Below are 14729 nucleotides of genomic sequence, written 5' to 3' on the forward strand. Positions count from 1 at the left end.
TAGAGCAATTCCAAACATAGATATCATGGGAGAAAAGACAAGTTTCCGAAGACACTACTGTACAACCAAAAAAACTCAGCATATTAAAATGGAGACCAACGTTACCCCTGTACGCAACTATAAGCATAAACGTGCTGTGAGAAAGCACAAGTAGTTGTGACTCTACTGTACCAATAAACGACATGGCATCCCAAAATAGGAATCAAAGCTCACCCCTGTATGCGATGACAATCCGTTGTCAATGTTTAGTGCGTAAATTCCACTCAGCACTTATATAAAAGGTGTTTTCAGGCGTGAATAAATATCAAATCTGTAGAATCAAGGATTAATCTAATTAGAATACCGTGCACAAACACGTGGTTTAGCCGGTAACAAATTCACGATGAGAACGTTACGCTCTCTTACCTTACGAGGCTTCACGCTGCTAATGTGCAGCTTCGAGTCGGGTACGACCCACTTCTGTGCAAAAACGCCCGATACTGAAAAAATCAGAATGAAGGTACGCAAGTATCATACTCCTCTTGAGAAGACTGTACCTGTTTGAAATAGGACAGGTAGTCAAGGGGTTCTGGGGAAAAAAACACTTACCCGGTATGTGCTGTAGCGTTGCCGCGTATTCCTCAGGGTTGTGTTCTTGGTGAGCACGTGACCCGGAAGTCTGGGCTTAAATGGACGCGTTTCAATCACGTCATTGTTAAGAGGACTAGAGCGCCGACAGAAGTGAATATCCCGTATTGTGACTGCGCCATGTCTCAAAAGCGACGTGAAGCAACGTGATGGTGGAAATGTCACAAGTGCAAGAACAATTCAAATGCTGTATTTTGCAATTGGTCTGTTGAACAAGATGTCATTTACGACTTTCAATGCCCGCGAAACAAACTATATGTGGGACAAACTTGACAAAAGGTAAAGACGAGAATCCTACAACATTGTAGCAGGATTCGGTGCCAGACAGCTGGAGCCCCACTTGTGGAACACTTTAGCACTGCCTTACATACCCCATAATCCATCAGATGGTTAGTGCTAGAAAAAGTATCCCTTGGTCAACGTGGAGGAGACCTCTGTCAAATTCTGAATACCAGAGAATGTAAATGGATGCATAGACTTGACACCGTAGTAAATGGTTTAAATGAACAGCATGCCACATATGCCTGGTCTACATACAGAATAGAGTAGGAGATGTCTGTTCACATAACATACAGACTAGATATACACACGCTGTCCTACGCAATTTCTACTACCTATACATGACATGCCGAAACATACTGTGTATTTTCTCATGATATGTTGATAACCTTTTCTGTTTCCCCAATGGTTATTATTGTGTAACAATTAGGCATTCCATACCCGCAGAAGTGTCATCAGCCTTAAAACCCTTTCACTGCTATTACATGCTGTAATATAATGTGTATCTTCTTATATGTTGAATAACCCCTTTGTTGTCTTCCCATTGTTTACCACTGTCTAACAGTCAGACATTATATAACCGCAGTTGTCAACCAATACTGTGCATTTTGTTGATGTTTAGACAGTAATTTAATGCATCTGATGTATTATGTAATATAATGACGCAAATTAAGAATTGTACGGATTTCATCTGAGCCAACTTTAAAGGAATACATGCTTAATGAGGACCTTGCCGATCCACAAATGTACGCATTTACATGTCAGCGTCTGATTTACGTCCACCCATACCGCTTTAACTCCTCAGCCCCGCCCCCTGTTCACTTATTGGTGACTGTCTGGGCGAGCCCCCGGGAACCATCGAGCAGCTGCACTACCAGTGAACGCACGCCGTGGCTGTCCCCTTATTTACCCGGAGTCCTCCTGCGTGAGCTTTTCTTTTGGAGCTTCAAGCCGCACGAAGGAGGTAAGAGTGGAGCTCTTCGCGATCGCAACATTCGCATGGAGTCATCCGAGTTATTTTTGTTTGCAACACCAACCACATATACGCAACATAGCTAACCGACACGATCGCCATTCCTCCCTTTTTTGATGAGGTGACAAAGTACAACCTACGCTGCTGTCATTTTATCATTCTGCATGTCTAGGAGCGCCCGCGCCTACTTATATTACTAACGCTGCCTCTTATAATGAGCATTTCACGTGCTTTATTTTAAAACCTCACAGTAGTACACTTCCCGAACCTCCATGCCAACGGGGACCACGTAAACAGCCTTTTAACATAGCGAGTACAGAACCACCACGAGATACCGTTTTCTTAGATTCGCCTCTCCGCCCACATCTTGGCCCTTACACACAGGGCTTTAGTGGCATGTAATCATATTGTTCAACAGTGAACGTAACGTTCCGACCAGTCTTGTGACACCAAAATCCCTTTTTTCTTAGATTCCCTTCCTGATTGATTCCTACTGACAACGGGAAATTTGCACCCCTGTTGTCCCCACAGAAGTGAGTATATTACCACTTGGTTGTTCCTATGTCTGGGAAACCTTGCTTTGGCAGGTATATTCATTGCAGGTCTCTCTTTTAGCAAACCAGGAGCCCCATGAGATCCCCACCATGAATTGAACGTTTCCCGTCTTTTCTAACCACTCAAGTAGGTGCCAGTCCTTCCAACTACAGAACATTGTCACCACATACAAACACAATAGCTCTAGAAACCCATTCCTGTGTGTCCCTCTAATAGGTGCTCCTCTGTCCTGATGAAGACTCCGATGTTAGGCCAACACTCACCCTCCTCGTCACTGGGGTCGAAACGTAGGCCATCATACCGGAGGCAGCTTCTTGAGACAGAGGGCTGACAAGTGGATTGTAAATTACATGATCCAGCAGCAAATCCAAATATAGGACCGTTATCAATAATAAGTGAACAAAATATGACTTCTTTCGCACTATGGGCATTCAAAATCTGAGGTTTGGTATCCTCTGGAGAGAGAGAGAGTTAAATGTACTCTCACCTCATCAGTAACATGGGGATCGTCTCCAATGAAGTGATAGTGCTACTACAGTGGCAGTGTTTAATATAAAGTACAGTTAAAATATATACTGCTATTTTAAGGTTACAGTGTGTTGTAGTATTCTTAGTTAAGAATGTAGAAGCATTCTTAACTCCTAACCCAAATACAGAGAATTCAAGCATGTGAATTGATGAAAGATCCAACATAGCACTGTCTTTCCACTGTCAATCCTTTAATAACCGTATTGACACCACACACAATTCTCTTTCCTACTGTTACATCACCAATTAAACCTGCTTCACGTTCTACCCGCTTTCCTTTATTGCACTATCAATTTTCACCTTCTTGTTACGGTCTTTCCACTCAAGCTCCTCACCATTCCAGATCACTTCAATTCCACATGAATCCCTCCAAAGTACTCCCTCACAGTGATTGTCTGGCCACCAATCACTCAGTGATTTACATCCTCATGACCCTGGCCCCTGAAAACCAGCTACCCCCACCATCATCCTCCTTTCCCCCACTCCCGCCCCTTTAGCTCACTGCTTCCCCCTGGTCAGGATTAATTCACAACAGTTCATGAATCAATATTCTGGCTCACTCTTCTACCTCCAGCTCCTAACACTTCTGCCCCAATCTCCATCACTCATGGTCAGTTTGAAGGTTTTGAAGCATATTTTGTCAGGTACATAAAAGCCCAGTCAAGTATAGGAAACAAAGTCGATTACATAAATAGAGGTTTTTACTTCACCTTTTGGAATTTCGAACTGGTCATCCTTCTTATACCAGAGGCATCCTTGACGTGTGTCCAAAATTTTGACAGGGTACTCTGTGTCAATGCAATCTGAAGTCTTCAGTGTAAAATCAGTGGCTTTTGTGGAAACATAAATGATAGTCCATTAGTACATGTATGAAACTAATGAAACCAATTCAATATGGTGTTCATAAACGGAAAAATATGAATAGTAAGCTTGCTACTTAATCTTTGGGTAAATGCAGCAGGTTGCTTGTGCTTTGGTCCCTTGTGTGAGTGTAGAAACTGCCACGAAGTCAAATATAAGTATAGTAAAGGCAATTTAATAATTCATAATGTGCAAAAGCTTTGTAACTAATGAACAGGTTACTTACCTTTAGTAAAGCTCTTTCTGGTGGATACTCTAACAGCAGATTCCCAATCTTTAGAATAAAACCCCGGGGATTTTTTTCAGCAGTGTCCTGTGCACCAGTAGGTGGAGCCATGCAGCTCCGTACTCACTCCATACCACCCCAAATGTGATAGAGCAGAGCCATACACGAGTGCCACACTTCGTGCCACCCTTTTGTGCCATCAGTCACTTGCAATTTACCTTTCAATTCCCTCAGACTTGGAGTGCAAATTAACTGTTGGTGACAGAGTGCCACTATATAACTTGCGACTTTTTGGGATGTTAAATAGAGGCCACTCCACAGAATGGGAGGCAAGAGGTTTGTGTGGAATTTGCAGTTAGATATAGCATCCACCATGAAGAGCTTCACAGACGTTAAGTAATTTGTTCTTCTTATTGATACTTCTAACTCTAGAACCCTCACCTTTAGAATAAATAAAGTAGTACCTCCCAAAGGTGGAGGATCTGTCAAGTAAACGCAAATAAAAAAGTCTTCCAGAAGACAGTGGAGTGAAGGGTCCTTCCCGCCACGTCTGCTTATGAAGGCATTACTCCTTGAATGTATCCACTGACACCTACATTACAGCCTAGAATATGTCAAGGACAGACATCCCTCACACCAACACAATCATAGCAGCCTTGACTCTAGTGAAATGGCCTCTCCGGTCTTCAGTATGCTGCTTCTTGGACAATGCATAGCACATTTTGTTACACAGAACTATTCACCTCGACTGGACAGTCTTCTGTACAAGCCTTTACTTTCCTCACTTCAGAAAACCCCATAAACAGCTGATCGTCCCTCCTCTTTGGATTGGTGAGAAGGAACAGAGAATGCTGCTAGAGTGATCAATTGCCCAAAGTGGAAGGGAGTCACACCCTTTGTTAAGAAGGCCTGTGTCCTTAGCACCAATTTGTCCGGAAAGGTGGTTTAGGATAGTTGCAGTGAAAGTGTCTTCAGCCGACTCATGCCATGAGCTAAACCAACCACATACAGAGATAGTTTTCAGGGCAAAGAAACACAGAAAGTAACCATGTATAGGCTTGAATGGTTTTCACCTAAGAACTGTTAAGCCCAAGTTAAGGTCCAACTGCGGAGTAAAACTGTTTGGAGAGAAGATGTGGGCCAAACCTTCCATTAACCACATCACAATTAGTGATTTAAATTTGTTTTATTTATATGACTTTTTATAGAGTTTCTAGGCAGGGAAAGTCTGCGAAAACCTATCCAGTACGGTCATTAGGAGAGCATTAGGGAGTAGAGCCAATTTTTCACCAGTTTTCTAGATTTTAGTAGGTTTGTTTCTTTACGCAGATAGAATAGGAGGGAATTTCATAATTTAGGACCTGGGATAAATAAGGGACAACTTCCCCAAGGGACAATTAGTATTTCTGAACATAAAATAGAAATTCATTGACTAATCTTAATGATCGAGCGGGAAAGTACTATTTAAGTTTCTGAGAAAGGTAACTAAAATGGGCTCCAAGTAGACATTTATGCAAAAGGCATGCAGACTTAAACTTAATTCTTTTAGCCACTGGCAGCCAGTGTAGCTGCCGTTTGAATGTTAAAATATGGTCTGTTCTTTTAAATGTCGTATTATTCTTATGTAGGCATTTGATGGAATTTTTAGGAAGGCCAAAAAAAATAGCATTACCACAGTCTAGTTTTGCTGATATACACACATTTGCCACTGTTACTCTGTTAAGGAAAGGAGACTTCTTCACAGATTCTGAGCCGCCAGATGAAGGATATTACAACTAAGGCAAGTTGTGCTTGAAGAGTAAGGTGGATGTCTAGGATACACCTTTGGTTTCATACCCTAGGACAGCTACCCATTGAACTGGTCACAAAGAGCTGTTCCAGTTGGGCATACGTTTCAAGACTGGAATTATTTTCATTTTGGATGGATTCAGTTAAAGGAAATTTTGAAGTTGTGGGTAGTGGAAAGTGCAAGATTCAGAATCTGACCAAGCTCTTCTGAGATGGAGATAAGCTTGCAAATGGATTCTGTAAAATATGTTCTGATGTCTAGTTTCCACAAAGTCTTAACTAGCGGAACCAGACAAAGGTTTAGAAATAATGGGGTTAAGATCAACCAATATTATGATTACCGAGATTAGACTATGGCAGTCCTATGCTCTGTGGCCTCTCCAAACACACCCTGGCCAATCTAAGGGCATCACTGAATGCTGCGGCTAGACTGGTTAAAGGTACCAAACAAAATGTGCATATATCCTCAGTCCTAAAATCTCTCTAATTGTTGCCCTTTGAAACTCGAATCCAGTTAAAGATTGCTGTTCTGGCGCACAAAAACCTTCACTTCAAAACCCCCAGGTATTTAGCGCAAAAGCTTGCATTATCCTGTGGAGGTAGAGCTTCATGAAGCGCTAACACTTTCCTTCTGAATCACAAATCTTTAACAAAAAGAGAGCTTGCCACTGAGCCTTCTCTGGTGCCGCTCCAAAGATTTAGAACTCTCTGACACTGGAAGTACGCAGAATCTCCTCAATGACTGATTTCAAACTGGAAGTCAAAAGATTCCTAATCAACAAATTCCTACCTTAATGTGGCTAGGCCCACCTGCTCAAAGCCATTGCCCCTACAACCACTTGACCATCATTGGATATTGCTCTTTTTTACCGCATAATATTTCCCCCCTATAGTTCGATATTTACCTGTTTATTGTATTACTCTCCTTTGACCCAATCGTAGTGCAATTGTGCAATTATTCTGGTCTCTACTCATACCGGATGTTGCTATTGCATTTATTACCTTCCTTCCTTCCTTCCATCCTTCTGTAAAGCGCTCTGATATCTTTCGGGATCTTGTTTGAGCTATATAAAATGTTATAAATAAAATAAATAAATAAACCCTTCAGGTATGCTCCCGTTTAAGAACTTTCTTTTGTGAAATTAATTGTTAGAGGAATTCCAATATGTACTAATTTGTGAAAGAAAGAGGACTGTCCCTTTAGCTGAGAGGTCTATAAGAATTTGGATTCTTTTATCACCTTGTTCTACCAAATCTCAGGTTGTTTGAGTGTCGATCACCATCTGTTCCATGCTGTATCCAAGTCTAAACGCAGCTTGAATAGGGCAGAGGGGGTTACTGGCCTCAGCAACATTTTTACTTTGGTAGCTAACAGTTCTTCAAATACTCTGCCAGGAAAGGTAAGAGAGAAACAGCCCTAAAGCTTTCTGGCACGTTAGGGTCCAGATTGAGCTTCTTCAGAATAGGTAAAAAAACAAATCACATTTTAAAAGATCAAACAACTATTCAATTTTCTAAGGAAGTATTAAGGATGTAGGGGCATACGAAGTCTTGTAAATCTTTCCATAAATAGCCTAGAAAGGGATCCTCTGGAGAACTAGATAGGCTTCTTTCAAAAACCTATTACACACTTTACACTTATTACACTTCTTTAGTAGTAATTAAGGTTGAGAATAAAATTCCTTTTTCTTTTTTCTTATTTGGTCATTTTTGCAGTTGTTGAGCACAGGCCTCTTTATCATCTGGTTGAAGGTTCCTCAGCCACTTCTTTACCATCTTCTTCAATACAGTTTTTCACCTTTTACGGTGTGGTGAACTAACTGCAACCTCTATGCGTATTTGTTATTTTTTATATCTCAATAAGCATCTAGGGAGTCTACAATTAAATTAATCAATTGGTAAAAGTAATCAACTGAAACATTTTGATAATTTTGACTCACTTTGCTCTGGAGTTAGAGAGGGAAGTTTTTTATTTCAAGTATTGTACTGGAGAGAGGTTTAGGAGAAATTTTATTCCAAGGACGTGATGTACGAGTTACTTACCTTCGAGAACAATGTATCTGGTAGAGACAATTCTAGCCACAGATTCATTAACGCAGAACTATCCCCAGGCATGAGACTGGATCCAGAAAATGTTTGCCACAGCATCTCTGCATGCCGGGGGGACGGCATCACGCAACTCCGCCCAGGTGTTGTCAGCGAGGTCACATAAATCCCACCCCGGTGCGCCTACGTCGGTTTTCTTCGGAAAACTTTTCCGCGCCACAACGCAGAGCCATTAGACAAAACTGTGGGAATATGGGAACAGTGTGCGAAAGAACGGAAAAAGGAATGGTGTTGAACACCACCACAAGGAGCAGTGCAAAACACTGCAGTACCCAAAGGCAGGGAAGAAAGTAAAGAACAGAGTACAACACTAAGCAGCCACCCTGACAGAACAGAGATAGCCCTCCGCCTGGAATATATGCAAAATGTCATGATAACGCACAAGTTACTACTTGTGTAACGATATATCTGAAAGAGACACGTTAGTGATAGATTCCTTACCTTAGAATATCCCCAGGCGTCAGACTGGATCCGGAAATTTTTGCGTAGCAATACCCCTGCGCGCTGGTAGGCGTCGTCTGCGGCTCCGCGTCCGTCGTCGGCGTCGTGAGCGCCGGGATGACGTCGTCGGAGTATATAGACGGCGCCCATGCGCGCTGACGTCAGTTCTGATAACACAGCTTTTCCGCGCCAGATACGCAGAGCCATGATAGAACTAACACTGGTGCCATGAAACTAGGGCCCTGAAAGGGGATGACCTTAACCCTAAATATCGGTTCGCAGAACGGGGAGGATGGGAGGGCGGTAAGGAATCTATCACTAACTAATGTCTCTTACAGATATATCGTTACACAAGTAGTAACTTGTGCATCTGAAGGAGACACGTTAGTGATAGATTCCTTACCTTAGAATAGATACCCCAGCAATACCAACCCCGGTGGTGGGTCTGCGAACCAATATCACACCAGAAAGTCCTGGAGGACGGAACGGCCAAAGAAGCCATCCCTCCGGACTTGACTGTCCAGGCAGTAGTGTCTTGCGAACGTGTGCAGCGAGGCCCACGTGGCTGCCTGACAGATGTCCTGCAGGGGGACACCGCGGCCCAGGGCAGTTGTCGTTGCCGTGGCCCGAGTGGAGTGAGCCCGCAATCCAGCCGGGGGCTCCTTCCTCGCCATGGAGTAGCATGCTTGGATGCACAAGATGATCCACCTGGAGATGGTCCTCTTGTGTACAGTCTTTCCCTTCTTCGCGCCCACGTAACCAACGAAGAGTTGGTCATCCACCCGGAATTGGCGAGTGCGGTCTAGGTAGTAGGAGAGCGCACGTTTTGGATCCAGACGGTGGAGCCTCTCCTCCTCTTTCGAGGGATGCGGAGGCGGAAAGAAGGTGGGCAAGGTGATGGACTGCCCGATGTGGAAGGCCGTGACAACCTTGGGCAGAAAGGAAGGTCGTGTACCCAACACCACCTTATCAGGATGAACAGACAGGAAAGGTGGAGAAGAAGAAAGAGGAAACATGTGCGTGAAGCCCTTCAGAAATCTACTCACAATAGGGGACATGAATAAAGAAGGCTGATCTGGTAGCCTCAAGAAGGCTGAAAGAGCAGAAAGGACCCTTTAAGAGTGCCCAGAGCAGAGCCCTGCTGGGCAAGGGAAAGAAGAAAGAGCAGCACTTCCGAAAGGGGTGCAGAGAGAGGATCCACAGCCTTTGCTGCGCACCATGCCACAAATCTGTTCCACCGGCAGGCGTATACCGACTTCGTGGAGGGACGCCTGGCTGCCAGAATGATGTCACAGACTTCGGGAGGCAAGTCAAATGGCCTCAACTGCCGCCGCTCAATCTCCAAGCTTGTAGGTGGAGACTGGACAGGTTCGGGTGCAGGACCGTCCCCTGCTGCTGCGACAGAAGGTCCTCCCGAAGAGGCAGACGAATCGGGGGATCGACTGACATGCTGAGTAGCTCGGGATACCAGTATCTTCGTGCCCAGTCCGGAGCCACAAGGACGACCTGGGCCCGGTCGCGCCTGATCTTCTTCAGCACTCTGGGCAGAAGTGGTATAGGCGGAAAGGCGTACAACAGACCGCAGCTCCACTCGCGACGAAAAGCGTCTCCGAGCGAGTGCCGCCTTGGAAACTCCAACGCGCAGAACTGCTGACATTGCGCGTTCTCTTCTGTGGCGAATAGATCTAACCAAGGCTCTCCCCACTGTCGAAAGAGACCTTGCGCCACGTCCGAGTTCAGACGCCATTCGTGATCCATCATGCACCGGCGGCTGAGTTCGTCCGCCCTGGCATTCAGAGAGCCTGCCAGGTGTTGAACCACCAGGGTCACGCCCTGATGTTCCAGCCACTGCCAGAGGCGCAGAGCCTCCTGGCAAAGGGTCCACGACCCCACACCGCCCTGTTTGTTGCAGTACCACATGGCGGTGGTGTTGTCGGTGAACACTTGCACCACGCTCCCCCTGACAGAGGGGAGGAATGCCTTCAGTGCAAGACGAATCGCCCGCAGCTCCAGAAGGTTGATGTGGAGCCGGGACTCCGCCGGAGACCAGAGGCCTCTGATCTCCGCCTCTCCCATGTGGCCTCCCCAGCCCTGGAGGGACGCGTCCGTCACAACTACGTGCTCCGGCTGGGGTAGAGAGAGGGGTCTGCCACTGACCCAGTCGCGGTCCGTGAGCCACCACTGCAGTTGCGTCGCAGTGCCCTCCGAGATCAGGACATGATCGGACAGGTTGCCCTGATGCAGGGCCCACTGAAACTTCAGGTCCCACTGCAGAGCCCGCATCCGCCACCTGGCGTGACGCACCAGAAGGATGCAGGAGGCCATCAGTCCCAGAAGCCGCAGCGTCAACCTGACCGAGACCCGGGATAACGGTCTGAAGACAGGAATCAGAGCCTGAATATCCCGAACCCGCTGCTCGGGTGGGTAAACCCGAAACTGCGCCGAGTCGAGAACCGCTCCGATGAAAAGGAGCTTCTGAGAGGGACACAGGTGTGACTTCGGCACATTGATGGAGAACCCCAGCAAGTGCAGGAGGTCGGCCGTAGTCTGGAGGTGGCTGACGACTGTCTGGGGCGAGCCCGCCTTCAACAACCAGTCGTCGAGGTAGGGGAAGACTGATACCCCTTGCCTGCGCAGATGGGCTGCGACCACCGCCATCACCTTCGTGAACACCCGTGGGGCGCTGGTAAGGCCGAAGGGGAGCACGGTAAACTGAAAATGCTCTAGGCCTACCGTGAACCGCAGGTAACGCCGGTGGGCCGGCAGGACGGGGATGTGGAAATAGGCGTCCTGCAAGTCCAACGCTACCATCCAGTCTCCTGGGTCCAGGGCAGCCAGGACCTGAGCCAAAGTGAGCATCTTGAACTTCTCCGTCCGGAGGAAGCCGTTGACGTTCCGCAGATCCAAGATAGGGCGTAGGCCCCCTTTGCCCTTCTTGGGTACCAGAAAGTAGTGGGAGTAACAGCCACGTCCTACTTCTGGCCCAGGAACGCGCTCGATGGCCCTCTTGGCCAAGAGGGCCGAAACTTCCTCTCGCAGAAGTTGCAAGTGATCCCCCGACACACGGTGGTATTGAGGTGGCATGGATGGAGGGGAAGACTCGAAGGGGAGGGAGAAACCCCTTCGGACAATTTGCAGCACCCACCTGTCCGAAGTGACTGTATGCCAGTGGGAGAGGTGATGGCGAACCCTGCCTCCCACAGGCGTCACATGGGCCTGAAAACTCGGACTAGGAAGGTTTTGAGGCGGGGGATGCTGAGGGAGGTGTGGACTGGCCTCGCCGCTGACCCCGACCACCGCCGCGGCGGTTCCCACGTCCGCCACCGCGCTGCTGGATATTTTGCGGCGTGTGGCTGGCGGTCCGTGGTGGGGCGCCCCTTCCGTGGCCACGAAAGGAGCGAAAGGCACCCGATTGCTGGCGTGGGGCCGTAAGGCCCAAGGACTTGGCCGTGGCCCTGGAGTCCTTGAAACGTTCCAGCGCATGGTCTGCCCTGTCGCCGAAGAGGCGACGGCCATCAAACGGCATGTCCAGGAGGGTGGCCTGGACATCGGCCGAGAAGTTGGCGGACCTCAACCAGGCGTGGCGTCGAACCGCCACCGTCGTTGCCATCGCCCTGCCCAGTGAGTCCGTGGTATCTAGCCCACACCGGATAGAAAAACGTGCCGCATCTCGGCCGTCCGCAAGGGTTTGGCTGAGTTTAGCCCTGACCTCCTCAGGGCATTGTGGCAGCACCTCCGCAACCGTGTCCCACAGAGTGTAGGTGTAGCGGCCCAAGAGACAGTTGGTGTTCACTGACCGTAGCCCTAGGCTCACAGACGAGAAGACCTTCTTCCCGAACTGCTCATATCTCTTGGATTCCCTGTCGGGCGGGGCCGACGGGAATGCGGTCTGGGAGTTGGAGGCCTGGATGACCAGACTCTCGGGGGTGGGGTGGGTGGACAAAAAGCAAGGGTCGCCCGGTGCCGGGCGGTAGCGTCTGGCCACGTTCCTGTCCACAGGGGGGCCTGTGGCGGGCTTGGACCAAGTGCCCAGAAGAACGTCACACAAGGCCTCGTTGAACGGCAGGAGGGGCTCCGCGGAGCCGGACTGCTGTTTGAGGACCTCAGTGAGGAGATTAGTCCTCACGGCCGCGACGGGGAGCTGAAGGTTTAAGGCCTTAGCTGCCTTCGTCAACACTACACTGTAAGCAGAACCCGCCTCCGAAGCCACAGTCGGGGGCGACGTAAATCCAGTGTCTGGCGAGGTGTCAATACCACTGGCCTCCCCAAGCTCATATGTCCAGTCCTGATTCGACTGGCAATCACGTGCCAGCGGGTCCTCGGACCCCTCCCATTGCTCCTCGTCACCTGGCTCTTGGAGACCAGGATTAACAGCCAGGGCGTCCTTGTGGAGATAGAACTCTCCGAAGGCCGACGGAATCGGCGCCCAGCGGCGCCCCTCCGACTCCTGAGGAGGACCGTAGGAAACATTGGGGGCGGCAACCACATCGGCCGCCGGGGACGACACCTGAAGGGACGGCGCCGGCGAGGTCGTAGGGTCGACCGGCGAGGTCCCGGATCCGGAGCCGGATCCAGCGAGGTCGTGCGGCGCCGGGACCGAAGTCGCCAGCGGCGCCGGGCCCGAAGTACCCGACGTCGTCGGGGCCGAAGCGCCCGACCCGGAAGGACCTCCAGACGGAGCCGATCGGCCCGAAGGCGCCACGGGAACCGACTGAGGAGGGAGGGCCCTCATGGCCATGAGGTACCTCTCGACCTCCTCCTGAGACGCGCCGTGCCCAGGGACCCGAAGGTGTGGGGCAGGCGGCGACGCTTGCGACTCCCGCGGAGCCGCGCGGGCGGTGTCGCCCGAGTCCCCGGTCGCATCGTGCGAGCGACGGGGCGGGTCGGAGGATCGATGGTGTTTCTCCGACCTCTCATGCCTCTTACCTGAGGACTTGGAACCAGACGATCGGTGTCCACTCCCGGAACGTCGATGACTCCGACCTCGCGACCTGTCCCTCGACCTCCCGTGGGACCGGGACCGGGACCTGGAGCGGCGCGGGGCCGACTGCCTCAGCTCGAGACGCTTGCGGGACCGCTCCCGCCTAGCCTTCGACGTCAGGGCCCGGCAGTCGGAGCAGGTTCGATCGTCGTGGTCGAGGCCTAAGCACTTCAGGCACCGGCGATGGGGGTCCGTGACCGACATGAGTCGGCCGCACTTCGAGCAAGGCTTGAACCCGGGCATCCCTGGCACCGATAGTCGAGAATCGACTAACTAGAGGATCAAAAAGATCAAAAAAGTTTTCAGTCAAAAAGTGACTGGGGGTAGAGCTTCTTCCGGATCTGCGCTAGCTGGCGCGGAAAAAAGAAGAACTGACGTCAGCGCGCATGGGCGCCGTCTATATACTCCGACGACGTCATCCCGGCGCTCACGACGCCGACGACGGACGCGGAGCCGCAGACGACGCCTACCAGCGCGCAGGGGTATTGCTACGCAAAAATTTCCGGATCCAGTCTGACGCCTGGGGATATTCTAAGGTAAGGAATCTATCACTAACGTGTCTCTTTCAGATATGTAGGATTACAACCCCAACCAATAACAATGAAGGGGTAAACAGTCCAAGACAAACAAGGAACGACAAACCTCCAAGACAGCTCCACCACAGTGTGTGAGAACCCCCAAGGAACAAGGGGCAGAGGCACAGCCAAAAGGCCCCAACATAGAGGATAGCAGAGGCCTCAGAACTCTAGTAAAAAAGGAGGAGGGGAGGGGGTGGGGTTGAAGGATAGGTTCCAACCTGAAGCAACCAGAGCATAAGGGCACCGAAGTGCACATAAACCCATTCTCCAATGTGCCAAACAGGGGAGGAAAAGGAACAAATAAACAGGATGAACATTCTGCCAAAAAAGAGCGAAAGAATGCTCCCACAGGAAGCCCAGCCAACCACAGGGAGGCGAGTGCAGAAGACCAAGCCAAAGGTCCTTTCAGAACAGGGAGGAAAGGCGGGTCGTGAAGGAATCTGCGGCTAGAATCATATCTACCAGATACATCTTTACCAAAGGTAAGTAACTCTTACATCCGATAGAGACTACTAGCCGCAGATTTCTTTAACGTAGAATAGATACCCAAGGGAAGGAGGGTCTGCGAGAGGACCCCACCAGCTTGGACATAACAGGGTCCAACAGGGGACGAGTCCAACGGACAGGGCCAGAAGCCCTGTCCCCCCCCAGGCAAGGGGAACCCCCCCAGTCAGGGACCACTAACCACAGGAGGGATGCGGAAAGAACAAAAGAAGAGGCAGCCCTTTCACACTCAGCAAAGGAAACAAGGGCAAGGCGAAAGGAGGCCGAAGGACCCCACGCCCA

The 14729-nt window shown here is 49.4% G+C and overlaps 1 protein-coding gene across 4 annotated transcripts in view; it reads right to left on the reverse strand.

Moving 5' to 3' along the window:
• Positions 1-14729, reverse strand: part of NRDC (nardilysin convertase) — a 2107381-nt gene that overhangs the window by 1104126 nt on the left and 988526 nt on the right. For all 4 annotated transcript variants that reach the window (XM_086952436.1, XM_086952435.1, XM_086952433.1 and 1 more), the window contains one exon: positions 3673-3792. In XM_086952436.1, coding sequence (XP_086808562.1) covers positions 3673-3792 — 120 coding nt within the window. The remainder of the gene's footprint in view (positions 1-3672; positions 3793-14729) is intronic.

This window comes from Lissotriton vulgaris, chromosome 1_1 (assembly GCF_964263255.1).
Source record: "Lissotriton vulgaris chromosome 1_1, aLisVul1.2, whole genome shotgun sequence".
NCBI classification, from domain to species: domain Eukaryota; kingdom Metazoa; phylum Chordata; class Amphibia; order Caudata; family Salamandridae; genus Lissotriton; species Lissotriton vulgaris.